This window comes from Pan troglodytes, chromosome 23, assembly GCF_028858775.2.
Source record: "Pan troglodytes isolate AG18354 chromosome 23, NHGRI_mPanTro3-v2.0_pri, whole genome shotgun sequence".
NCBI classification, from domain to species: Eukaryota; Metazoa; Chordata; class Mammalia; order Primates; family Hominidae; genus Pan; species Pan troglodytes.
This window is the reverse complement of record NC_086016.1, coordinates 23,562,828-23,588,692: the sequence shown is the minus strand read 5'-3', so window position 1 is coordinate 23,588,692 and position 25,865 is coordinate 23,562,828. Positions and strand designations below refer to the sequence as shown.

General features: G+C 52.9%; 3 protein-coding genes and 1 long non-coding RNA gene across 10 annotated transcripts in view; 2 read left to right on the top strand and 2 right to left on the bottom strand.

Annotated features, from left to right (window-relative positions):
- Positions 1–243: 243 nt before the first annotated feature.
- On the bottom strand, positions 244–7,428 carry CCDC116 (coiled-coil domain containing 116). 4 transcript variants are annotated; one of them, XM_063807802.1, is made up of 6 exons: positions 7,325–7,428; positions 4,747–5,255; positions 4,321–4,594; positions 3,003–3,551; positions 2,307–2,888; positions 244–1,141 (listed from the first exon to the last, which is right to left on the bottom strand). In XM_063807802.1, the coding sequence occupies exons 3-6, from the start codon at positions 4,588–4,590 to the stop codon at positions 431–433; spliced, it is 2,112 nt and encodes a 703-aa protein (XP_063663872.1). In that variant the 5' UTR covers positions 4,591–4,594; positions 4,747–5,255; positions 7,325–7,428; the 3' UTR covers positions 244–430. The 4 variants fall into 4 exon arrangements, with proteins under 4 accessions (XP_063663872.1, XP_001168841.5, XP_063663873.1 ...); XM_001168841.7 differs by lacking the exon at positions 7,325–7,428 and having other exon boundaries at positions 4,321–4,454; positions 4,747–4,890; XM_063807803.1 differs by lacking the exons at positions 4,321–4,594; positions 7,325–7,428 and having other exon boundaries at positions 4,747–4,875.
- On the top strand, positions 3,428–5,435 carry LOC134809684 (uncharacterized). Its single transcript, XR_010156012.1, has 2 exons — positions 3,428–3,563; positions 4,601–5,435. It is a non-coding gene; the product is annotated as an uncharacterized LOC134809684 (long non-coding RNA).
- YDJC (YdjC chitooligosaccharide deacetylase homolog) lies at positions 6,895–9,492 on the top strand. 2 transcript variants are annotated; one of them, XM_016939779.2, is made up of 5 exons: positions 6,895–7,724; positions 7,835–7,994; positions 8,189–8,288; positions 8,394–8,571; positions 8,794–9,492. In XM_016939779.2, exons 1-5 carry the CDS (start codon positions 7,561–7,563, stop codon positions 9,161–9,163), a joined length of 972 nt encoding a protein of 323 aa, XP_016795268.1. In that variant the 5' UTR covers positions 6,895–7,560; the 3' UTR covers positions 9,164–9,492. The 2 variants fall into 2 exon arrangements, with proteins under 2 accessions (XP_016795268.1, XP_054532024.1); XM_054676049.1 differs by lacking the exon at positions 8,394–8,571.
- A 4,046-nt stretch (positions 9,493–13,538) lies between these two features.
- The window catches only part of UBE2L3 (ubiquitin conjugating enzyme E2 L3), a 56,560-nt gene continuing 44,233 nt past the window's right edge, over positions 13,539–25,865 (bottom strand). For all 3 annotated transcript variants that reach the window (XM_016939780.4, XM_016939782.4, XM_063807804.1), the window contains one exon: positions 13,539–16,062. In XM_016939780.4, the coding sequence (XP_016795269.1) occupies positions 15,908–16,062 (155 nt within the window). In that variant the 3' untranslated portion in view covers positions 13,539–15,907. The remainder of the gene's footprint in view (positions 16,063–25,865) is intronic.

Below are 25,865 nucleotides of genomic sequence, written 5' to 3'. Positions count from 1 at the left end.
TCTCCTGCCTCAACCTCCCAAGTAGCTGGGATTACAGGCACCTGCCACCACACCTGGCTAATTTTTGTATTTAGTAGAGACAGGGTTTCACCATGTTGGCTAGGCTGGTCTCCAACTCTTGGCCTCAAGTGATCTGCCCACATCAGCCTTTCAAAGTGTTGGGATTACAGGCATGAGCCCGGCCAAGACTTCATCTTAAATATAAATAAACAAATAAGTAAATAAATAAAATGGCGGCTGAAATCTCAGGACAGCAAACCTGTGTCCCAGCAACACAGGCTTTATTTCTATTTCTTTCACTGGCTCCCTTGAGAGTCTCAACAGAGCTCCTCGTGGGCATTCAGCCTGTGGTGACTCCTGCTCTTGGCAGGGGCTGGTGTGATGTGCAGCAACTCTGACAGAGCAGGGAATCGAGTGGCTAGTGGGGACTTCATGGTGGGTCACCGTGGCCCACGTCCACGGAGTGGCTGACCGAGGCCTCCTCTCCAGGCTCTGGGAGGCTCTGGACACCATCCTCATCCTTGTCCTCATCCTGGTCTTCATCCTTGAACTCATCCTCATCTTCATCTTCAATCTCGGCTTTATCACGGCCCTCATTGTCCATGTCCTTGGACTTGGGGGGACTGGAACCCATGCCGGTGCAGGCAGACATGTAGAGCTTGGGCTCCAAAGGGCTGAGCTGCCGGCTGGCTGGCAAGTTGGTGTAGAGGGAGCGGCAGGGCTCTGTGGCCTGGTCCTGGGCAGTGTGGGTGGCTGGTTCCTGCTGCACAGAGGGTGTCTCTGTGCTGCGGTGGGAGGTGATGAGCCGGGAGGCCTGCCGGGCCCTTTTGGCCTCCTCCAGTTTACGCAGCAGGCAGCTCCGGTGGGTCTCTGAGGACAGGTGGATGCGGGAGCCTTTTACCTTCTTTAAGCCCAGGGAAAGGTCCCTGAGCACGTGGGTGATGGGGAAGGAGAAGAAGCCCAGCTGCTTATTGAGGTCCTTTTCGAACTCGTACTTGCGGATGACCAAGAAGGCTGCCTGCTGGGTCAGGAAGTCGGCGAGCTCCTCATAAAGGCGGTTGGAGAAGTGAGACATGCTGGACTTTGACGAGATGGAGGGCAGCGGCTTCTTCTTCGTGAACCTGCTGCTGCTGCGGGGGCTCTGCATAGCAGCCGGGGAGGGAAAGGGACACATGTCACACCTGCCAGCCCCATCCCTCTGTGACACCCCTTCCAGCCACTGTGCCCTCCTCAGAGCCCTGCCAGCCCTGCCCATCACAAACATGAATGGGTACACTTAGTGTGACAAACACATTTGCCACACGAAGGGTACAGCCTTACCACACCTGCTATGCTGTTGCACTCAACTGCCCACTCTCATGCTCACCTCACCATCACACCTCCTACAACTGTTGGGCCTGGGGCAAGGGCAGGGACCTGTCACAGGGTAAGGCTAATCTGAGCCTTGACAACTGGGTTTGGGCAGGCTCCTGCCCAGGCCTGTGCCCAGAGACAGCTGCAGGGGCCTTGATGGCTGAGGAAAGGGTCGAGGGACCATGCTGGAGACCCACCAGTGTGAGGCCACCTACGTCTTGTACACATCCTCCCTGGGCAACTTCCCCTCGGCAAAGTCCAGGGACTGGAGAGTCCTGCTCGAGGCAGCTGGATTCAAGGGAGCTAGACCTAGGAGGCAAGGCCCCGGCCGGGCTTGGGCTGCTGTCCACAAGGGATGGGACCTTCCACCCCCATGTAGGAGCGTCTCTAGATTCACATACAAACGTTAGAAAAAATACCCAGCATAAAAAATAGCCTTTATTTATCTGTGACAACACCTGGTAATAGCTAGGCCAGGATTCATGGGCCCCCATCAGCTTGACCCCTGCCCAGGAGGTTTCCACAGTGCAGGGCAAGAGACCTTGACCTTGAGCACCTGTTAGTGACAGTGGCTGCTAGGAGTGGTGGGTCAAGGAGCCCTTCTCCTGCAAACTCATGCCCGGTCCTACTTTCGAGGAGGTCACCTCTGGACACAGTGAGGCGGGAGATGAAGAGGCAACTGGGGAGAGCTCAGGGAGAAGGTAGCAGGAAGAGCGGGGGTAGGGGGAGGCAAGTGGAGGTGTGACAGGGCCCCTGAGGTGGCCCTGGCTGCAGGCCACCTCCACCACAATCCCGGGCGCGGGCAGGGTGAGGTGCAGGCCCTGCCAGGGCTGGGCCCTCTGGCTGGAGCTCAGGGAAACAGGTGGGTTTTGTAATTTGGGATCTGAGTCAGGTGCCTCCTCCCTGGAGTGGAGTGAGGGGCTGGGGACATTGGGCTTCTCCGTGGGTGTCACCTTGAGTTTGAATCTGGTGGCCACCTGGGCACTAGACATGGAGGGGGAGCCTCCTCCGTCCTTGCGTTTTCTCTGAAGCATCCTGGGGCTGGAGACTGTGGGGCGGGGGGAAGCATGGGGCTGCCCGCCATTGGTGGGTTTAGCTGGCTCAGAGCCCAGAGGCGGCAGATCTGAGGTGGGCTCCAAGCTGGTGGGGAACAGAGGACGGCCGTCGCGGCAGTGGGCGCCACGGAGCTTATCCACAGCCTGGCTGACCACGCTTTGCAGGGCGGGGAAGAGGCGGTGGTCAGCCAGGAAGTTCAGCGTGCGATGGGGCTCACGGAGCGGACAGTAGCCAGGCAGGTCGAGGGACTCCAGCTGGCTCAGTAATGACTTGATCTCCTTATTGAACTCTCGCTTGCGGAAGATTGGCTCCTGTTCTCCAGGCCTCGGCTCTGATGCTTCAGGCACGCCAGAGCTTGAGCCCAGCAGCCCTGAGAACCAGGACAAGGGCTGCTCCTGGGTCCACTGAAAGCTGGTCTGGCTACCCAGCGAATCCCACAGCAGGGAGTCCCTCTGGGAGCAGGACTGACTGAGGCCTTTCTGCAGAAAGAGGGTGACTCTGTGAAGTGTTCAGGAGCAGCCAAGCCAGGGCTGACCCTAGCCCTGGGCTCTCCATGGGATTCCACCCCACCCAGCCATGGCCCTGGCTCTCACCCCTTTCCTCTCCAGCTGTAGCAGCCGCTTGAGGTTCTTCTCCAGCAGGAGTTTGTCCCTCACAGGTGGCAATGAGCCTTGGGCACCTAGGTCACTGTCCCGGCTGTGGGAGCCCAGACAGCCGGCCATGAGGCTGCTATGGCAGTTGGACATGGAGCTAGAGCTGGATGGGTAGTTGTTGGGGTGTCCAGTGCAGAGGGTCGGCCGTACACGGTGCCGGTGTACGGTGCTGAGGCTGGGCCGGGCATGTGCCCGCCGTCCACCACTTGGCACCTCCACTGGGTCCTGCACCTCCACAAGCGGCACCCCAGCCTCCGTCTTCATGGCAGCCATGCGCTCAGTCGCCTTCTCCACCACTGTCTCCAGGCTGTCCAGGACCTGGCTCTCAGTTAGGAAATCCAGAAAGTGGCCAAAGGGCTGAGGGTGCCTCTTGTTTCGGCGTTGGCCCTGGAGTGCTGAGCTGCCACATGTGGATGGTGGGTGTGGCACACGGCCCGGCTTGCAGGCTGGCTGCATTTCTGGGACCAGTGGCTTCTTGGGCAGCTGCACCTGAGCAGACAGGTATGTCACAGGGAGCAGGGGTGCCCTACAGGTGAAGGGTTCCCTGGGGTAACACTAGGACCTGGGTGGGAGTGAGTAGTGGAAGGAGCTGCATTTTGGAGTCTGGAAGCCCTGGGTTTGGACCCTGGCTCTGCCACCTACAGCCTGATGCCAGTGTGCAAGATGGCCCCTCTTGAGGTCCAATGTCCTCATCTGCAAAGTGGAGGTCTATTCAGGGTCGCACCGAGGCTTTCCTAACACCTACATTTCACACACACAAGTCCTGGCTAAGGAGTCTGCAAGCCTGCTTCTGCCCTGACACGTGGCAGGATGAGCAATCATGAACCTCTCGGAGTCTCCCTCCAGCTCCTCATCTGTCCATGCAGCAGGCCATCCCTGTATCCATGGCAGGGCTGCAAACAACATCTGAGGTCTTGAGTGCAGACAACACCTGAGGTCTTGGGCCCTGTGCTACCCAGGCCTGTTTCTCCAACTTGAGCTATAGGCACCTAGTCAACTCCATGCTCCCACTCTAGGGTCCCAGTCCACCCAAGCACCTTCTGGGTCGCTGGAAGTCAGGAGGAAACAAGGAATGAAATTGAGTGTGACAGGGGCAAGCAGTGGGGGGTCATAGGAGAAGTCAAGGCAATAAGGACTTCACTAAGAGGCCCAGAGAAGTCAATAGACAATGAGAAATGGGGGTTGTGGTCTTGGGTGCCAGGGTTGGTGGGGAACATGTTGTGGCCTCAAGGGTCAGGGCCCTGCTGGGCACACTTACCTGTGCACTGCACATGGAGTAACTGGCCTCGTCATCGGCCAGGTAACCCGAGTGGTGGCGGCACCTGGCCATGTGGTCACCTGGCAGGTGACCGGGCCTGCTGCCCACCTCTCTCTTCAGCTGCGCATTCCTCTCTGCGTGGGGTGGGGAGACAACCTGAGGGTCTCCAATAGGTCCACGCATCTGTGGCCCTGGAGTCTGCGGGTCCCTCGCTCCCCGCAACCCGCCTCCTTCATGCATCCAGCCCTTCCTCTGCTCCATGGCCCCCATGCGTCTGCAGGCAGGCAGTTTCCAGAGTCATCGGGGTGGAATCGCTGAGGACAATCCTGTCTCCGATCATCTTTGGATCTGCGTGTGCTCGACCCGCCCTCCTCCCAAACCCTGGGCAACCTGGCTTTCACCCCAGCCCAGAATCAACAGACTCACCAGAAACACCGCCTTGCTCCGCACAGGCCAGTACAGTCTGCGCCCTCACTGGAGCAGCTTGCACAGCGCGAGGAAGTCGGCTGGCGGCCTCCACTTGCTTATTTGCATACCACATCCTCATTGGTTCTTACCGAGGAGCTCGTCCACTTCCCTCTCTGACACAATGGTTGGGGGCGGGGCCCACATTGGCCCCACCTCCAATTCTCTGGGCTCTGCCCTCCCACACTCGCCTGGGAGCCGCAGGCTGAGGATGCTGGTACCCACGCTCCCCGCTGCCGGGAGGACCCCCCACCCACCACCGAAGCTGGGGCTAGGCTCTTTGATCCGCTCCTGCCCCGAGGGGAGCCTAAAAGCCAAAGCCACGTCTTCCACCGGTGGCACAAGCACCTTCCTCGTGTCCTCCTTGGTCGCTGCGCAGCCCTGGGCCTCCTGCTCCTGTTCGTTTCCAGGGGCCTCTGCCCCTCCCGCGGTGTGCACAGCCCCAGGTTCTGCCTTGAGACCTCTCCCCTCTACAGTGGAAAGAGTGCCGGCTCTAAGTCACAGACCTAGCTTCAGTTCCTGGCTCTGCTCTTTCCTGCCAATGTGACTCAACCTCTCTTAGCATTAGTCCCACACTGTAAATGGGCTTGAGTGTTCTTCCAATATGGGAGTATGGGATTCAATAAAATCTCCCTACAACACACCGAGTACCCCAGTGGAGCCTTGTGTATTCTTTAATTAATTAATTTATTTATTTGGAGACGGAGTCTCGCTCAGTCGCCCAGGCTGAAGTGCAGTGGCGCAATCTCGGCTCACTGCAAGCTCCGCCTCCCGTGTTCACGCCATTCTCCTGCCTCAGCCTCCCGAGTAGCTGGGATTACAGGGGCCCGCCACCACGCCCGGCTAATTTTTTTGTAGTTTTAGTAGAGATCGGGTTTCACCGTGTTAGCTAGGATGGTCTCGATTCCCTGATCTTGTGATCCGCCTGCCTTGGCCTCCCAAAGTGCTGGGATTACAGGCCTGAGCCACCGCGCCCAGCGGAGCCTTGTATATTCTTACCTCCTCTCCCTCCCTCCTTTTCCCCTTTGCTCAGTAATACCCCACCATGGTGTCACTTCTTCCAAAAAGCTTTTACTGTGAATTCTGCCACGCCCTACGCAATTCACAGTAAACCCCATTCCAGACTCTACCATACCATGTTGCTACTTATTTTTCTATCAGATGGTGCTTCTTTGGGGTCAGAACAGAGGCAAGTCACCCTTAATCTCTAATACTTTCAGTGTCTGGCACCAAGTAGGTGCTCAATAAATGTCAGTCTCCTCCTTCCCACCTGCAGACCCTCGGGACCTCTGACCTTTCCAAGATCAGCTTCCAGTGGAGAACTGTGGTTGGTTGAGGTCTGACAATTCACCAGTCACTATAAACACATCAGTCCTTATGCCAAGAGCATGGCTGAAGGACTCTATGAGGCTTTCAATCCTCACATGCCTCACGAAATATTGTTCCTCTCAAGCTCTGCTCTGTCCTCTCAGCTCTGGCTACCCACTAGGTCAGGGACAGAGAGGACATAGCAGGCCTGGGTGCTGGCCCCGAGGTGTGAGGTTCAGTCTTAGCTCCACTACTCCTGGCAGGACCACACTTTCGCTCTCTGAACCCCAGTTTCCTCATCTGTGAAACAGGAATGACATTACCAATTTCATAGCACGGACACAAATACCACACTTTCCATGGGAAAAATCAAGACTGCCACATTGCAGTGGAAACTGTGGCTGCCAACCGTAATGACTATTTATACAGTCATGGGTAAGGAAAGCTTTTCTGGACCAAAGAGAAAACAGTGAAGTTATGAATGTAAAAGCTGTAGCCTGGCAGAGAGCTCAAGATGGAAACTGGAGATAATGTTTTCTCAAATGAAGCCTTAGTGTATATGCTTTCTTTCATTTTCTTAGTGTCTAGAGCTCAAGAAAAAAAAAAAAATCAACAAATCAAGAAAATGCCTGCTCTTAGAAAAATCTGCAAAAGATCAATAGGCAATTTGAAAAAGAATAAAAATAGCTAATAATATGAAAATTTTCGTTCGCACTGCTAAGAAACTACTAGAATGTGATAACATTGATATAATCATCTTTGTGTTCTCAACACAACACACAAAAAAGTTGGATTGGGGAGAAAGGGAGTTGGGTGTGTTTATTTGCTTAGAGAAAACACTGGAAGGACACAACCCAGAAAGTTTACAATGGCAATCTCTGGGAAGGGTAGGAGATTCTTTTTTTTTTTGTTTTTTTTTTTGAGACGGAGTCTCGCTCTATCGCCCAGGCTAGAGTGCAGTGGTGCGATCTCGGCTCACCACAACCTCCGCCTCCCGGGTTCAAGCATGCTCCTGCCTCAGCCTCCCGAGTAGCTGGGATTACAGGCGCGTGCCACCACTCCCGGCTAATTTTTGTATTTTTAATAGAGACGGAGTTTCCCCATGTTGGCCTGGCTGGCCTTGAACTCCTGACCTCGTGATCCACCCGCCTCGGCCTCCCAAAGTGTTGGGATTACAGGCGTGAGCCACTGCGCCCAGCTTCCTTTTGATATTTTACATATTAAATATCACCTTTGCAGTCAAGGAAAGTTCCGCATTGCAATGAATCCATCACTGGTCTGGTTAGCGCGGGAGCAGTTGCCGGGTCCTTGCAGGGGCACGCCGGACCGCTAGGTGGCGAGAACAAAGGCGAAGTGCAGCCGCACCTGGGCGTGTGCGTCGGGGCGGGGCCTGGGCAGCGTCCGGGGGCAGGGCCTGGGCTGTCCGGCCCACTCCCCTGGGAGCGCGAGCGGTGGACCCAGGCGGCCATGTCCCGCCCTCGCATGCGCCTGGTGGTCACCGCGGACGACTTTGGTTACTGCCCGCGACGCGATGAGGGTATCGTGGAGGCCTTTCTGGCCGGGGCCGTGACCAGCGTGTCCCTGCTGGTCAACGGTGCGGCCACGGAGAGCGCGGCGGAGCTGGCCCGCAGGTGAGGGGAGGGCCTCTAGCAGGGCGGCGATCGGCTTGGGGCGGGCGGCGATCGGCTTGGGGCGCGCGGCTCCGCGGCCGCTAGTGCTCCAGCTCGCGCTCCGCCCTCAGGCACAGCATCCCCACGGGCCTCCACGCCAACCTGTCCGAGGGCCGCCCCGTGGGTCCGGCCCGCCGTGGCGCCTCATCGCTGCTCGGCCCGGAAGGCTTCTTCCTTGGCAAGATGGGATTCCGGGAGGCGGTGGCGGCCGGAGACGTGGATTTGCCTCAGGTGCGGAGCCGCAGCTACAGGAGGATGCTCGCGAGGACCCCCAGAGCTCCGCCCGGAGGGTACTGTGAGGCCGTTAGGAGCTGGCGGTGGATGACTTCCGCATTCAAACACTGGAGCCATCACACGGAAGCACGAGGAGGGTATCCTCGGCAGCTACTCCCGGTCGCTCAAGGTGTCTCTCGCTCGCCCTCTAGGTGCGGGAGGAGCTCGAGGCCCAACTAAGCTGCTTCCGGGAGCTGCTGGGCAGGGCCCCCACGCACGTGGACGGGCACCAGCACGTGCACGTGCTCCCAGGTGCGTGGTTAGTGATCCCAGTTTGGAGGGCGTTACTCCCAGGCGGGGCTGGGGGAGTAGGGGAAGTTCGATGCCCCCAGGTGAAAGGACCCGCTCCGCCCGCAGGCGTGTGCCAGGTGTTCGCCGAGGCGCTGCAGGCCTATGGGGTGCGCTTTACGCGACTGCCGCTGGAGCGCGGTGTGGGTGGCTGCACTTGGCTGGAGGCCCCCGCGCGTGCCTTCGCCTGCGCCGTGGAGCGCGACGCCCGGGCCGCCGTGGGCCCCTTCTCCCGCCACGGCCTGCGGTGAGGCTCCCCGCCCCGTCTCCTACCATAGCTGCCTCCGTCCCTCCGCACTGGCTGTTCACCTGGCTAGCTGTGTCCGTTTCTCAACCCGGAAGCGAGTCTGGCGTCGACCGCTGCCGCCACCCCAGTTACCCCCTCCCACCCCGCCGTCCCTTCCCTAGCCTACCTAGCCCGTGGCCATGGCCCGGTCTGGTCCCACCTCTGATGTCCCGCCCCCCACAGGTGGACAGACGCCTTCGTGGGCCTGAGCACTTGCGGCCGGCACATGTCCGCTCACCGCGTGTCCGGGGCCCTGGCGCGGGTCCTGGAAGGTACCCTAGCGGGCCACACCCTGACAGCCGAGCTGATGGCGCACCCCGGCTACCCCAGTGTGCCTCCCACCGGCGGCTGCGGTGAAGGCCCCGACGCTTTCTCTTGCTCTTGGGAGCGGCTGCATGAGCTGCGCGTCCTCACCGCGCCCACGCTGCGGGCCCAGCTTGCCCAGGATGGCGTGCAGCTTTGCGCCCTCGACGACCTGGACTCCAAGAGGCCAGGGGAGGAGGTCCCCTGTGAGGCCACTCTGGAACCCTTCCTGGAACCCTCCCTACTCTGACCCCCTACAGACAACCAAGCACTAATCCCGTTAGTACCAAGAAAGGGGAGCCAGGATTTAGTCCTGGCCCAGCCCAGAGCTGGGCCCTGGAGCACGATCTGTTGACTTCCCTGGGTAGGACACTGCCACCTCTGGGCTCAGGTCCTCATGCCTCCAAATGGCATCTAGAGTTTGAGCAGCCTTCTTGACTGCAGGCAGGCCCAGCCTGTGGCAGCGGGCTAGGGCCCGCAGAGCATTTGGTGCCCCTCCATGTTGCAATGCAAACACCTTCACCACTGGGGCAGTGGGGAGAGATGGCTATATTAATAAAATAACGTGTGTCTTTCAAACTTGGGTGGTTTATCAGCTGTGCCCAGGAGACCCTCACAGAAACAAGCACGGACAAAGAGCAGCTCCCTCTTGGCTCAAACCACTCCAGGAAATGGCCCATTCTCCATTCTGGTTTTGTTCATGCTGCGGTTTTCTTTATTCCTTTTTAGGGTGGGAGTGGGAGATTGTCCTCACCAGGCTGCTTTTGAAGAGGCATAATACTGTAATCTCAGTATTGATTTAAGAAGTCACCTGTAGGCTGAGTGTGGTGGCTCACATCTGTAATCCCAGCACTTTGGGAGGCCGAGGCGGGCAGATCACCTGAGGTCGGGAGTGCGAGACCAGTCTGACCAACATGGAGAAACCCCATCTCTACTAAAAATAGAAAATTAGCTGGGCATTGGTGGTGCATGTCTGTAATCCCAGCTACTGGAGAGGCTGAGGCAGGAGAATCGCTTGAACCCGGGAGGCGGAGGTTGTGGTGAGCCGAGATCGCGCCCCTGCACTCCAGCCTGGGTAACAAGAGCGAAATTCCATCTAAAAAAAAAAAAGTCATCTGTTTAGATGTAAGCCATTCTAGGGGATAGGCGTGAGGAGACCCTGCAACCCTGTGGGAATACATTTAAATTTTTCTAGGAGGAGCAGTCTTCCCAGGAAATGGGATACCATGGTTCCTAACTTCTGGCAATGTAGGGATGCCCTGTGGACTGGGGCCCCATGTGGCTTAGCTGAAAGCTCCTGAGGTGCAGGAGCAGATGGGGAAGGCAGTGGGAGTCCTCTAGAGCACAGAGTCCTTCTGCACCACTCCGCAGGATGGAAAGGCAGATGGAATACCATGTGGTCCTTGTCTCATTTCATGAAATAGCATCTATGAGGCAGGCACCGATGTCCCCATTTTACAGGGGTAGAGGCAGGAGTGGCAGAGCAGGGCTTTGAAACTACTCATTCATTTATTTAACGTGCACTGGGCCCTAGCCTGGGCCAAACATGGAATCAGGGGCCAAGAGAGCTCTCACCCAGCCTAGGCAGCTTGGAGAGACGTGTGGCTTTCTGAAGGGTGAGTGTGGGATGTCGCTCCTCCTTCCTGCTTCTACCCACTCATGCCCCATCCCCTTGACTGTGGCTTCAGTCCCTTTTACTGGCTCCACACTCGCCTTCCATCTTGACCTTCACTAGACTTGGACTCTCCCATCTGCAGCACTTTTCCTGCTTTCTTGCCCCCATGCTTGTGAGCTGGAATCACTGTACAGTTGCTCCTCCTGCTGCCTAGCCTCCACCTCCTCGCCTCAGCCTGCTGAGATCTGGCCACACTCCTGCAGGCTGCTGGCTAAGGCTGGGAGAGGGGTGGCCTGAAGTTAGCCGGGGATACAGACGTAGCTCCCTTGAGGGGCTTCTGTTATGGAAGTGTTCTGAGAGGAGGAGGCAGCTGGTTGTGCAGCTTTAGGCTCAGGAGAGGTGTGGGTGGGCAGGAGAGACCTGGGGGTCTGCACAGATGCTAGATGAGTGGCTACTGTCACCCAGGGAGGGAAGGAGGGATGAGCAGAGTCGACAGCAGCCCTGGGGACCGTGAGACTTTTTTTTCTTTTTAAAGACAGGATCTCATCCTGTCACCCAGGCTGGAGTACAGTGGCACAATCACGTCTCTGCAGTTCTCCGCCTCCCCAGGCTCAGGTGATCATCCCACCTTGGCCTCCTGAGGAGCTGGGAGCACAGGCATGCCTGGTTCATTTTTGTATTTTTTGTAGAGATGGAGTTTTGGCATGTTGCCCATGCTGGTCTCAAACTGCTGGGCTCAAGAGATCTGGTCGCCTTGGCCTTTCCTAAAGTGTTGGAATTAACAGGCATCAGCCACAGCAGCCGGCTGACCATGAGCATTTGAGTGAAGTGAAGCCAGGCACAGTGGCTCACACCTATCATCCCAGCACTTTGGGAGGCTGAAGTGGGAGGATCACTTGAGCTCTGGAGTTCCAGACCAGCCTAGACAACATACTAAGACCTTATTTCTGTTATTTAAAAAAGAAAAAATAATGGCTGGGCATAGTGGCTCACGCCTGTAATCCCAGCACTTTGGGAGGCTGAGTCGGGAGGAAGGCTTGAGGCTAGCAGATTGAGACCAGACTGTGTAACATGCCAAAACCCTGTCTCTATAAAAAATACAAAAATTAGCCGGGTGTAGTGACACAAGCCTGTAGTTCCATCTACTCAGGAGGCAGAGATAGGAGGATCGACTCAGCCTGGGAGGTAGAGGCTGCAGGGAGCAGTGATCATGCCACTGCACTCTAGCCTGGGTGACAGAGTGAGCCCGACTCAAAAAAAAAAAAAAAAAAAACTGAAGTGAGGGGGCATAGACTGGTAGGATAATCAGGCCCACCTGATTATAATGAGGCCCATCTCACGAGGAGGTGAAAGTGATAAGGACCTGTTGGGGTGGTGACTGGTGGCCCACAGGGGCTGTGGGGGCAGCAACAGTGTCTTAGCCAAGTGGTTCACTGTTATCCACCCACTCAGCATTCGTGTCTGGAGGGTCCACTCTGTGCTAGGCCAGGGCTGGAGCTGAAATGGCCTGGTCTGCAAGGAGCTCCCAGTCTGGTACATACAGGGACAGTCATCCAGTGTCATACAGTGACACACAGAGGAAGATGTAGGAGAAACCCGCGGCAACATGTGGAGCCACAGGGGGGTTTCTGAACCTGGCCAGCACCGGGTGGGGAATGCTCTCTGGAAGTGACTTCCTTCCCAAGGTCTCAGTTATGGCCTCTGCACGGTGGTCCTTTCTACTCTGATCCTCTGAGGCCTCCAGGGTTCCCTAGGAGCCCTCTGTGAACAAGAACACGTTCCAATAATCTGGGAAATGGCCACTTACCAGGCATGGACCAGGCTAGGCACTGCACTGCACTGGGAGCAATGGTACCCTCAGCTCCCCTCTGTTCTGGGTTGGTGCCCTTCCCCCATGCCATACCCAGGAAGCAGAGAGAGAAGAGCCAGGCAGGACAGGGTGGGAAATGCTGAGAGCAGCTCTGGCTTCTTTCAGGGCTGGGTTAGATGGCACCAAATGAAAGGAGCAGCAGCAAGGGGCAGCAGGTGACAGAAGTCAGGCTGCAGCGGGTACAGGAGTGATGAAATGGATGCTTATTTCATGCTGAACAATTAATAGTGAACAAGGCCAAAAATGGTGGCTGGTGGCTGTAGGGAAGAGGAAGTTGACAGAGGAGCTTAAAGGTCTCTGGCTTTGGGGAGGGTGGTAACTGGCTGTTTCTGGGCTCAGAGGGACCCTGTGGGAAGAAATATGCCAAGTGGTGGAATGCAACAGGCTCTGCAGTCAGAATGTGAACAAAAACAGGCCAGGGGTCTTGGTTGTCTTTAAAAGCAGGGATAAGGATGCCACAGGGCTCTCCTGAGACTCAGAGGGTAAAGTGCTAGGTATGTTAAAGGCTAGTAAAATGACACCCCAGGAAGTTTCCTTCCCCAAGACCTGCAGATCCAGCTGAACAGTGCAGGCCTAGTCTCAGCTGGTGTCAAATTCCAGGCAGGGAAGGCCTAGCCAAAAAAGTCCTGGGCCTGGCTGAGCCCTTGCTGAGTTAGCACCACTGCCGCAGCACCCTGGCAGTGGGCTGTACTGGGGACTCAGAGTGTTTCTGGCTGGCACCATTCATGGACATGGCCCAGCTCCACCCTCAGGCACACCCTTATCAATTCTGTGACCTCTTGGGACCCCAGGTTTGCCTCTTCTAAACATGGATTGTTAACACTCCCAGGAGGCTCCAGGATGACCCACGCATGTAAGTGATGCACCCACACTTTAGTCCCTGTCCCCTCAACGAGACGCCCAAGAGCGCCCTCTGCAGGCCCCGACTGTCTGAAGTCTCCGGCTTTCTTGTTGATTATACTTCATCTCCTTCCCTCTAGGGAGGCAGGAACACTTCTATGTACCTCTTTTGGAGAGGCTGGGAATGGGGAGAGAGATCAGAAGCCCCAGGACCTGGGCCCCAGCCAGCCCTCCCATCTCCAAGAGCATAGGCCCCTGGCACTGCCCGCTCCCAGGAAGGAAGAAACCCACACGACTAACCAGTGTCTGAGAGCATTTTTATTACGGGCAGCAGAACGGGATCGCAGCATCTTAGAAAGCCTATTCTCTGCCGTGGTGGGGAGTAGGGAGCAGAGGGAAGGACCCGGCACACTTCAAGAAACCAGGCGGGTGTGAATTCCTGAGTGAGCTTGGGGCAGCAGTGGGTGGCTGCTCCACAGCTCGCCCCTCCTCCAGAGGACCCAGCTTTTTGGTTTTAGAGCAGCCAGGGCTGTTTGCCAGCTTGCTCAGAGCCTACCCTGAAGGCATGGCTGGCAGGAGCAAGCCGCCCAGGCCCGAAGGAGAGACACCCACTGGCTCGAAAGCCAGGCCTCTGCTGACGGGGCCAACCCTGGGGTGCCAGTGCCAGGGCTGAGAGTCCCTGAGGGGCTGCCGGCACACAGGTATCCTCCCGTGATGAGCAGAGTGCAGTGAGGGGGTGACAGGCAGGCAGAGCTACGTTGGCAGAAATACAAAGCAATGGGACAGTTTCCAAGAATGGCAACATTTCTGGATCCAGAGAAGCAACAAGAACAAATGGTGGCTTGTTTGGATAGCTTCTGACAGAATTTGGCATTTTATTACAAACTGGAGTGTGAGTGAAATAAAATCCATCATCACTTTTCTGCTAATGAAGACAGATGTGGAAACGCCAGCCCAGTGCCCTTGCCATCCCGGGCACAAGGGAGTCTCCAGAAACCTGCCCTTGGTGTACCTAGGACAAAAGAAGCTGAGTTCGTGTACACACCGCAGGGGCCATGCGCCTGAACAATGTTAGGCTGCCGAACCTGCCCATCACTCCCCACTTCTGCACAGACCAGACCAAGCTGTCTTACACGCCTGTAGGCCCCGGAAAGATCTCAAGTTATAGAATTAAAATTAAAACAAAAAGCAAAGTTTAAGTCATCTTCTCCACAGGATCTAGTCCCCCACAAGAGCCAAGAAGGGAAGCTGCCAGTGGCAGAAGCGGGGTTGGTGACACACGGCATTTGGATCGTCGGCTTCCTTGGGGTGTCAGAGCGACATGGATTCTCTACTAGTGCGGGGACAATCCCATTTGCCTTGAAAAGACATTAATATTCAAATCTTTACAAGTTTATCTGACGATAAATTCTAAGGTCAATTTTTATTTCTACAAAAAAAGGCAGTCAAAACAATATAAAACACATTGAAAGGATATTACTGAGTGAGCTTCAAGTGGAGCTTGACTCTGCAAAGGCTGTGAGTCCGAAGGGAGAGGAAGTCCGTCTTGTTCCTGGGCTGGGCTGGCTGCTCTGGAGGAAGGGGTCAGCAGGGGCCCAGGCGACCCCAGACTGGTGCTTTAAATAGCCGAGTCCTGCTAATTCCAATCCTACAAAGGGTCAAAGTGTGCCGAGGGAGGGCTGTGGCAGGGCCGCTGCATGGAGGAAGTGGAGAGCAAGCTCCGTGGCACATTCGGATGGAGCTCGGTGACAGATGAGCTAGGAGTTTCAAACGGACATTCTGGCTGTAGCTTTGCCTGCAAGGACCAGCAGATCTTCTACAATGGCTGCAGGGAGAAGTGCCAACCTGGGACCTCAGGAGCCTTTCTGGCGAGATTCATCACACACAGTGTGCACAGCATCCTCCTGACTAGCAGGCCCCCCATTTCGGGGCCACCACAGACCTGTGATTATAGGGCTTCTCTGTGCAGGCCAGGCCAGAGGTCAGTTACACACACTGACATCAGGGCTTGCCCAATTAACTGATGTTACTGTGGTAACATCAGCTGGAGTTTCACACAAGAACTGAGGAGAAGGACTGGAGGAGGGGTGTGGCTGTTTGTTTTTAAATTTTTTAAAAGGATGTTATAAACTGGAGTCAGGAGAATTTAAACCAACTCCCACACTGGGCAACAGTCCCACACATGCTAAGAAAAGCCACCAGGACCGCCAGGGCAGTCTCTTCTCCTTTGTGGAGGCGAGCCCGGGGTCTGGGGAAGTAAGTAAGTGAAAAATAAACTCGGTGCCAGAAAGTGGGAGTGGCAAGAGTAGGGAAGAAAGGGAACCACAACCGTTTTTTTTCCTTTTTTTTAAAACCTTATGGGTTAAATGTAACTTGAAGATTTTGGATAAAATTGGACAAGAAAAGAAACACCATTCTTTTGAAGTAGATTGAAGCAGTGATTTTTAAAACAAAGAGAGCAGAACTAGAACATCTTAAATTTTTAATCCTTTCTTTACAGGTTACCTAGACCACTTTTGATTAAGAAAACTGTAGAAAGTTAGTAACTGCCACAAGCGAACGCCAGGCGGTGGCACGTGTCAATTTCCACAGAGTCCTGCTTTGCGGGGTGTCTGAATGCACTGCACGGGGTCTCTGCTCACACTTGCTGGAACCAATCGTGGCAGATTTTAGTCCACAGGTCGCTTTTCCCCATATTTCTTTGTAAACTCTTCAGCATTCTTACAGAATTTTTTACGGTCCTTAGAGTATTCTTCAGCTAGGTCAGCCCGAAGCGGGTGCTCGGGCTGGGGGTCATTCACCAGTGCTATGAGGGACTGGATTACTGCCAAGAGAAGGACAAGGCATGGGGGGTTAACACAGTCTCAGAAATGGCACAGGCAAGAGGCAGCTAATCCCGGGAACAAAACTCTGGCTTTACCACTGATTTACAGCTAATGTGCTTTTAAGCCAAAGCTGCCTCCTATTTATCCAAAATTCTGACTGCCAGAAAACTCATCTTTCCTCTGTGATTAGGAGACATTGATGGACAACAAATAGCTAACACTACAGTGGATAATTGTTCACAGTGATGTGCTTCCGCCTCCAGGAAGCCTTCCTGACCTAACACCTGGGGAGGTCTTAGCCCTCAGTCACTCCCAGCCCTTTTTTCTTGGCGGGGGGTTGGGGAGGAGGGACAGGGTCTCACTCTGTCACCTAGGCTGCAGTGCAGTGGCACCATCTTGGCTCACTGCAGCCTCAACCTCCTGGGTTGACCTCAAGCAATCCTCCAGCCTCAGTCCCCCAAGTAGCCAGGACTACAGTCGTGCACCACCATGCCCGGCTAATCCAGTCCTCTTGTGTACTCTGGAGATAGGAGGCCTAGTATTGAACTGACTGCTCACTCTCATGCATGCACACAGGGTCACTTTCTTCAGGGCAGGACCGGGTAGAACTTCCCTGCATCAGCCCAGCACCCAGCACCCAGCACCATGCTCGGCTCAGGGAAGTTTCGGTTAAGGTGACTGAGTGGGCACTAGAGAGAAGGGTATGTGATGGCGCTGCACTTGTCAATGTGCAATGACCCAACTCTGGAAGACCCTTAGGAGTTTCTGAACCCTCTAGAAAGGGTCACTGGGGCCAGCCAATGGGAAGCTGACAACCGCCATCGCATCACATTGTCAAGACCACAGGCAGATGTCACGCTGATGGCTCTGATGGGTGCCACAGTACTCCCCCTAGGTGCCGTAGCCCAGATGTGCCCCAGGGTGGAAGGATAGTGGGGAATCAGAAGCAGCTGCTACCCACACCTCCTCACATACTTTGCCACAGTTGCCCCCTGACCCTGTCAGGACCAGCACCCTCAGAATGTTCCTTCCCACTGTAAAACGGTGCCCCTCTTCTCCGAACTGCTGATGCCACAAATTCCTTTTTATTTTTTTTAGACAGTCTTGCTGTCACTCAGACTGGAGTGCAGTGGCTCAATCATACTTTACTGCACGGTACCCTCAAACTCCTGGGTGTAAATGATCCTCCTGCCTCAGCTTCCTGAGTAGCTGAGACTACAAGCACATGCCATCACATCCAGCTATTTTTTTTTTTTTAACCCAGGCTAGAGTACAGTGGTGCAATCACAGCTCACTGCAGTCTTATCTCCTGGGCTCAAACAATCCTCCCACCTTGGCCTTGAGAGTAGTTGGGATTACGGGTGTTAGCCACTGCTCCTGGCCTAGTTTTTTGTAGAGATGGGGTCTCACTATGTTGCCCAGGCTGGTCTCAAACTCCTGGGCTTGAGTGATCCTCCCGCCTCATCCTCCCAAAAGTGCTAGGATGACAGGCATGAAGCCACTGCACCTGGTCAATTCCTTTATTGAGGGCTCATATTGTTCATTCAGCATTACAAGAAATGGATTAAAATGCAAATGCTAGCCAGGCAGATCACCTGAGGTCAGGAGCTCAAGACCAGCCTGGGCAACATGGTGAAACCCCGTCACTACTAAAAATACAAAAATTAGCCAGGCATGGTGGCCCATGCCTAGAGTCCCAGCTACTCAGGAGGCTGAGGCAGGAGAATCGCTTGAACCCGGGAGACGGCAGTTGCAGTGAGCCGAGATCGTGCCACTGCACTCTAGCTTGGGCAACAGAGCGAGACTCTGTCTCAAAAGTAAATAAATAAAACAAAATGCTGATGCTGGCTGAGTCATATGCAAAGGCATAATCATTCAACAGCACACATTAAGTGAGGGCCACAGCACAAAGTACTCCTGGCCTGGTGTCCAAAACCCACCTGCCTAACCTCTGCTTTTTACTGTGCCTGGTGAGAATGGGAAAGAGAGGGCTCCTGTGACCACAGTGGGTAGAGGTGAAGCAGTGGGGCAGAGGTGAGGAGGGCATTGCGCATGCAATGCTGACAGGTTCCACGTTTGTTGGGGGTGGTTGGGCAAGGAGGGTGGACTGTGAACAGCAAGCAGGGGCAAGGGGCCTGGAAAGCTCTCTGCAGGCCAGGGTGGCCTCTAATTCAGTCTCTAAGCCTCCTCAGGGGTAGGTGGTATCACCTCCCTGTACAAGCCACCTGTACCTCTAGAGGCAGCAGGCCCTGGAGGTATATTTTTATTTAATAAACATTTATTTATTTATTTAATAAACGAAGCCCACCCTTGGCTGACTGGCCACAGTGTATTTCAGTGCACACCACCCTCGGTGTGAGACTGCTCCCTTTTCCTGGCTGTTCTTGACTTCAGGGCTGGAAATTGAGCCACAGTCGCCTAAGAGCACAAATAGGTGGCTCCCCTTCCTGTCCCATGATTAGAAATGGCCCTGTAACAGGAGAATTACTACCGCATTAGCATTTTAGAAACCCCACTGGGCTAAGGACAGGCTGAGTACTTCGTTAGGGGCACGCTCAGGAGTTTTCACCTCACTCTCTGATATGAATACTTAGGCTCTCTACTTCTCACTATCATCACCTTGGTAACTAATGCAGAGGTTGGTGGCTCACACCTGTATTCCCAGCACTTTGGGAGGCCAAGGAGGAAGGATCACTTGAGGCCAGGAGTCTGAGACTGGCCTGAGCAACATAGCAAGACCTGGCCTCTACAAAAAATAAAAAATAAAATTAGCCGGTCGTGGTGGCACATGCCTGTAGTCCCAGCTCCTTGGGAGGCTGAGGTGGGGTGATTGCTTGAGCCCACAATATTGAGGCTGTAGTGAGCTGTGATTGTGCCACTATACTCAGCCTGAGTGACACAGCGAGACCCTATCACAAAAAAATAATAATTTTTTTTTTTTTTTTTTTTTGAGATGGAGTCTCGTTCTGTCGCCCAGGCTGAGTTAGTGGCACAATCACAGCTCACAATCTCGGCTCACTGCAAGCTCCGCCTCCCAGGCTCATGCCATTCTCCTGCTTCAGCCTCCCGGGTAGTGGGACTACAGGCACCTGCCACCATGCCCGGCTAATTTTCTGTAATTTTTTAGTAGAGACGGGTTTCACCGTGTTAGCCAGGATGGTCTCGATCTCCTGACCTCGTGATCCACCCGCCTCGGCCTCCCAAAGTGCTGGATTACAGGCGTGAGCCACTGCACCTGGCAAAATAAAAATTAAAAGACCTATTTCTCAAAAGATGCCATTTGTTTATTTCGTTATTTTTTATAGTTTCACTTTCACTAATTTGATCAAGTCTGAATTTTTTTTTTTTTTAATTGAGATGGCGTCTCACTCTGTCGCCCAGGCTGGAGTGCAGTGGCACAATCTCAGCTCACTGAAACCTCCACCTCCTGGGTTCAAGCGATTCTCCTGCCTCAACCTCCCCAGTAGCTGGGACTACAGGCATCCGCCACCACGCCTGGCTAATTCTTTGTAATTTTAGTAAAGATGGGGTTTCACCATGTTACCCAGGATGGTCTTGATCTCCTGACCTCATGATCCGCCCACCTCATCCTCCCAAAGTGCTGGGATTACAGGCATGAGCCACCATGCCCGGCCTCAAGTCTGAGTATTTTTAAATTTACTTAGTAGTTCTGATAAGTATTTCATTCTTTCCCTGTTCCCTTGGGTGCATTTCTGGCTCCTTAGCTAAACTATAATAAACTTCAGCTGAGCTGAACTTCTTTTGCTAGTAAGAACACCTGACAGATTGTCTGCTTTACAAATTACAACTGTGGCCCTCTATCAACATTTTTCATATATAGGACAGCATATTAAATTATATTTTATAAACCATCCAGCCCTGGGTTCTTGGTCTCTTCCGTGACCCAAATGCTCCTCAGAAGTATTTTTTTTTTCTGCAAAATGTAGGGGCTTAAAAACATACAACAGGCCGGGCGCAGCAGCTCACACTTGTAACCCTAGCACTTCGGGAAGCTGAAATGGGCAGATTGTCTGAGCTCAGGAGTTCAAGACCAGCCTGGGCAATACGGTGAAACCTTGTCTCTACTAAAATACAAAAAACTAGCCAGGTGTGGTGGCATGCGCCTGTAGTCCCAGCTACTCGGGAGGCTGAGGGAGGAGAAATGCTTGAATCCAGGAGGCGGAGGTTGCAATGAGCCAAGATTATGCCACTGCACTCCAGCCTGGGTGACAAAGTGAGACTCTGTCCCCCCAACAATAAACAAAAAACAAAAAACCCACACAACAAATTAGCCAATTTTACCTTTTACTCTCACTATATTCTCATCAGAGAATAAAGCCTATAATATTTCCTTCCTTTTGTTCGTTTTCTTTTCTTTTTTTTTTTTTTTAAGACAGAGTTTTGCTCTGTTGCCCAGGCTGGAGTGCAGTGGCAGCAGCTGGGACTACAGGTGCCCGCAACCACGCCCGGCTAATTTTTGGTGTTTTTAGTAGAGACGGGGTTTTACCGTGTTAGCCAGGATGGTCTCGATCTCCTGACCGCGTGATCTGCCCGCCTCGGCCTCCCAAAGTGCTGGGATTACAGACATGAGCCACCGCGCCTGGCCCTTTTGTTTTTAATGACAGTTTCTCTGCAATAGCGGATGTAAGCAACATTTGTGATTTCCCCTCCTTTTCATAAAAATCCAGGGAGCTTCATTGTCAAAGAATAAAATGTCAATGTACCTTCAACCCAAAAAGATATGCAATGTTGTAGCCTTCCATGGAATGTGCTTTAAAAAAAAAGGGGGGTTTTTTTGTTTTTTTTTTTTGCCTCCCAAGTAGCTGGGATTACAGGTGCCTGTCACGACGCCTGGCTAATTTTTTTTTTTTTTTTTTTTTTTGGAGATGGAGTCTCGCTCTCACTCTGTCACCCAGGCTGGAGTGCAGCAGCGTGATCTCAGCTCACCGCAACCTCTGCCTCTCAGGTTCAAGTGATTCTCCTGCCTCAGCCTCCTGAGTAGCTGGGACTACAGGTGCACGCCACCGTGCCCAGCTAATTTTTTTTGTATTTTTAGTAGGGACGGGGTTTCACCACGTTGGCCAGGATGGTCTGGATCTCTTGACCTTGTGATCCGCCCACCTCGGCCTCCCAAAGTGCTGGGATTACAGGCGTGACCCACCACGCCCAGCCTGGAACATTTTCATCCCCCAAAAAGAAAACCCACTCTCAGTAGTCACTTCCTATTCTCCTCCTCCTAGACCCTGACAATCACTAATCTACTTTGTCTCAATGGATCCACCCTAGTCTGAGCATCCCATATACAGCTGAATTTTATCTGTAGTGCTTATGTTCTATAAACTTGCCATGAACATTGAATTAATGATACTGAATCATTGCTCCTAAGGGAAACAGAGGTTTAGGTTCAAACAAGCCTCTGCTCACATTTTTGCCAGCTGATTAATATATAACTTTGTTTTATGTGTGTTTAAAGACACCTTATTTAATAGGTAATATTGACTCAGCAGCACTATAACTCATGCCCAAATAAAGCTTATCTCACACATGTATTTTCTCCAAAAGGCATATCATGACCTTCTGTGCTCAGGAATACTAGACAGCACTTCAGCACCACGTTTGGGGCCAAAGCAAAATCAGCAACAAAAAGCACAAAATCCAAGAAGTGTGGCATTAGACAGCCCACTTGCTTCAGTTGAGAGCTGAAACAAGAAGGCAGGGCATCGCACTGTTCAACCACACAACCTCAGCTGGAACACGTGCATGGGGTACTTCAAATTTTTTGCTGCTCTGCACACGCACACATCTGTGATAGACCACGAGTGCCGAGAGTATTGATTTTGGGGCTACAAAAAACTTTAGTGAGTAGGCAAATTCGCAAACGCAGACTCTATGAACAATGAGGCTCAACTACAAATGGAATCATACAATATGTGGCCTTCCGTGGATGGTTCTTTCATTTAGCATATTTTCTTTTTTTTTTTTTTTGAGACGGAGTCTTGCTCTGTCGCCCAGGCTGGAGTGCAGTGGCGTGATCTCGGCTCACTGCAATCTCCGCCTCCCAGGTTCACGCCATTCTCCTGCCTCAGCCTCCCGAGTAGCTGGGACTACAGGCGCCTGCCACCAAGCTCGGCTAATTTTTTTTATTTTTAGTAAAGACAGGGTTACACCATGTTAGCCAGGATGGTCTCGATCTCCTGACCTTGTGATCTGCCTGCCTTGGCCTCCCAATGGGACTACAGGCGTGAGCCACCGCGCCCGGCCCATTTAGCATATTTTCAAGGTTTATGTACCATAAGACAGTACTTCATTGCTTTTTATGGCTAAATAATATTTCATTGTAGAGATACACCATTTTTTGTTGTTTGTTTTGTTTTGTTTTGAGACGGAGTTTGGCTCTTGTTGCCCAGGCTGGAGTGCAATGGTGCAATCTTGGCTCACTGCAACCTCTGCCTCCCAGGTTCAAGTGATTCTCCAGCTTCAGCCTCCCAAGTAGCTGGGATTACAGGCGCCCGCCACCACACCCAGCTAATTTTTTGTATTTTTAGTAGAGACAGGGTTTCACCATGTTGGCCAGGCTGGTCTTGAACTCCGGACCTCAGGTGATCCACCCGCCTCAGCCTCCCAAAGTGCTGGGATTACAGGCGTGAGCCACCACGCCTGGCTCACATTTTGTTTATTCACTCACCAATTGATGGACATTTGGGCTCTTTCCACTTCTTATCCATTGTGAATAATGGTGCTATGAACATCTGTGTACAAGTTTTTATTGGGCATATGTTTTCATTTCTCTTGGGTAGATATAGCTAAGAGTGGAATTGCTGGGTCATATGAGCATCTTTTCATATTACTATTTCTTCCATTATGCTTACTTTTCTGTACTTGTGGGTGGCTAAAGTCAGCTACAGGTTGTGAATTGAGGAGGTCAAAGAACTTCAAGGCTGGATCTGAGAGAAGCCATAATTGGGAATGCTGAAGTTTCTAAGGACAAGGGCAGGAGACAAAAATCATGAGCAGGTGCTCTGGAGACAAAGGAAGAGCGCTGGAAGATTACAGCAAGAGGGTGGCACAAGCGGCTTTTTCCCTTTCTTTCTTTCCTTTCTTTTTTTTTTTTTTTTTGGTACAGACGGGGTTTCACCATGTTCCTCAGGCTGGTCTCAAACTCCTTGGCTCAAGCAATCTGCCTGCCCCAGCCTCCCAAAATGCTGGGATTACAGGCGTGAGCCACTGTGCCCGGCCTCAGGTGGCACTTTCACTTCCCATATTTAAGAAACAAATGAAGGAATGGTGAGGCATTTAAAAAGGCAGGCTTTGCAGGACAGTGGCAGCTGAACAGCAGTCAGGAAATAGCACCAGAAAAACAGGGACACCCAACATATGAAGAATCAGGCAGGTGGGAGAAGGAATGGCATGTCCAGAGGAGCTGCCATTTGGGAAAAGCAGGCCCAAGTGGGCCTGAGGAGGCAGCAAGGGGACTCAGCAACCTTGCCTGCCTGTCCCACCTCTGCCATCATGTCTCCCATCCTGCATACTCCTCCCATCAAGAGCTGAAGTCTATTTTCCCTCTCATTAAATCTGGACTTGCCTGACCAAAAGAATCCACAGAAGTGACACTGTACCAGTTCTATGCCTTCACCCTGGAACCCTGAGACCACCATGCTATGAAGGGGTCCAATGTAGCCTTGTGGAAAATAAGAGAACACAAAGAGAACCGAAGTGCCTTAGCTAATACCATTTCCGCACATGTGCACTATGCCTACCAGCACTTCCCAGCCAAGCTGAGTTCCCACCTCAATACAGCTGCATGAGTGACCCCAGGAACGAACAGTCAGCTATAGAACCATGTAGCCAAGCCCAGCCAACCTCCAGAGTAAAAACTAATAAACTGGTGTTACTTTAAGCCACAAAGTTTTGATAGGGGTTATAATGCAGTAATAGATAACAAACATGGGAATGTGGCCGTCAAGTGCCAGGAACAACATTCTTGATGTATGTGAGGATGGGGATCAAGGCCATGCCACAAACAATCTACATAATAATGTTCTAGGAAGGAATCCTCAACTGTCCCAAATCACAAAATAGCAATTCCGGTTCTGTCCATCATGGCACACAGAATAGCTCCTGTACCAAAATTTTTACCTTAAAAATCCCAAGTCAACAGTACTTTTTACAAAAAAAATTAAAAGCTGCCCCTAAGTTATTTGGCTCTTGGGGGTGGGGGAGAAGCAGCCACAGTCTGAAAAAGCAGAGCATTTTGGCAGTGCACCTGGATAGGAAGGTAAAAAGTGAATAACCCTGCCACGGCCTTCTATGCAGCAGCCCCATGAGAGGTGGCAAAGCACGTGCATACATCTCCTGAGAGCCTCCCTGGCCCTAGCCCCACCCTCTCAGTCTACAGGTAAGGGAGGAGTCTCAGAACTCTTTGTGGCCAGAACCTGAGGTGCAGGGCTTTCCTGGGCAACCTGGCCTGGAAGGACTGCCACTCCCCAGGCACGATGGGTTAACAGACATGACTCGGCAAGGACTCCAGGAATTATTGAACACTCTTGATCAAATGCAGCTATAGGTTTTCGACAGTGCTAGGAATCTGTACAGAAAAAAACCAGGCTCGCCGGGCATGGTGGCTCATGCCTGTAATCCCAACAATTTGGGAGGCTGAGGCAGGTGGATCACCTAATGTCAGGAGTTCGAGACCAGCCTGGTCAATGTGGTGAAACCCCGTCTCTACTACAAATACAAAAATTAGCCGAGCGTGGTGGCTGTAATCCCAGCTACTCGGGAGGCTGAGGCAGGAGAACTGCTTGAACCCGGGAGGCGGAGGTTACAGTGATCTGGGATGGCATCACTGCACTCCAGCCTGGGTGACTCCATCTCAAAAAAAAAAAAAAAAAAAAAAGAAAAGAAAAAATGGGCCGGGTGCGGTGGCTTACGCCTGTAATCCCAGCACTTTGGGAGGCCGAGGTGGGCGGATCACGAGGTCAGGAGATCGAGACCATCCTGGCTAACACAGTGAAACCCCGTCTCTACTAAAAATACAAAAAATTAGCTGGGCGTGGTGGCGGGTGCCTGTAGTCCCAGCTACTCGGAAGGCTGAGGCAGGAGAATGGCACGAACTCGGGAGGCGGAGGTTGCAGTGAGCAGAGATCGCGCCACTGCACTCCAGCCTGGTGACAGAGCGAGACTCCGTTTCCAAAAAAGAAAAGAAAAGAAAAGAAAAAACCAGGCACTGAGAAGAACTGTGTCAAGCTTTTATAAACATCAGCTTGTACACAAACAAGGACCAAGCCCACTAGAGACTGTTCTGCCCTGACTGAATGTTTAGCACCCACTCCTTTCTTCTACTCAGTGTGGGAGTCTAATGGGCACCTTTCATGGTGATTATTTCCAACAAGTGAGGCGTGATTTTTCTTGCGAAAGGCTTTGAACTCCACCTTCCAGGGCTTTTCTCAATCACTGAAACAAGGGACCTCCTCAATCCCTGTGCAGGTCAAAAGTTCAGCTGAGTTATTCCCACAGAGACTGGTGGGACCTCAGCCATACTTTGCGTGCACCTGGTAAGGTAGGAGTTCTCTGGACTCCGTCTGATCTGGCATCAGGAAGGACCCATGAGCCCCTACCCTAGAGCAGCACCCCTAAAAGAAACCCTCCACTTGCAGCCTCTCAAGTGCCAGCTTCATCCACTCTAATCTAAACAGACTTTATACTGGTTTAGGTACTTAAAAGGAAGCCACCAAAATATGAGATTAGGACTTCAAAAGAAAGTCTAGAATTAAATGAAAACCAGACACAGTCCATAACAAACTAG

Excerpts from the sequence above, each read along its gene's own strand:
- CCDC116 (XM_063807802.1), bottom strand. The coding sequence starts at position 4,590 with ATGGGGGCCATGGAGCAGAGGAAGGGCTGGATGCATGAAGGAGGCGGG. Across the intron at positions 3,552-4,320 it reads ACTCCATGTGCAGTGCACAG|GTGCAGCTGCCCAAGAAGCC; the intron begins GTAAGTGTGCCC and ends CTGTCTGCTCAG. Across the intron at positions 2,889-3,002 it reads TACAGCTGGAGAGGAAAGGG|AAAGGCCTCAGTCAGTCCTG; the intron begins GTGAGAGCCAGG and ends CTCTTTCTGCAG.
- YDJC (XM_016939779.2), top strand. The coding sequence starts at position 7,561 with ATGTCCCGCCCTCGCATGCGCCTGGTGGTCACCGCGGACGACTTTGGT. Across the intron at positions 7,725-7,834 it reads GCGGCGGAGCTGGCCCGCAG|GCACAGCATCCCCACGGGCC; the intron begins GTGAGGGGAGGG and ends CTCCGCCCTCAG. Across the intron at positions 8,572-8,793 it reads TTCTCCCGCCACGGCCTGCG|GTGGACAGACGCCTTCGTGG; the intron begins GTGAGGCTCCCC and ends CGCCCCCCACAG.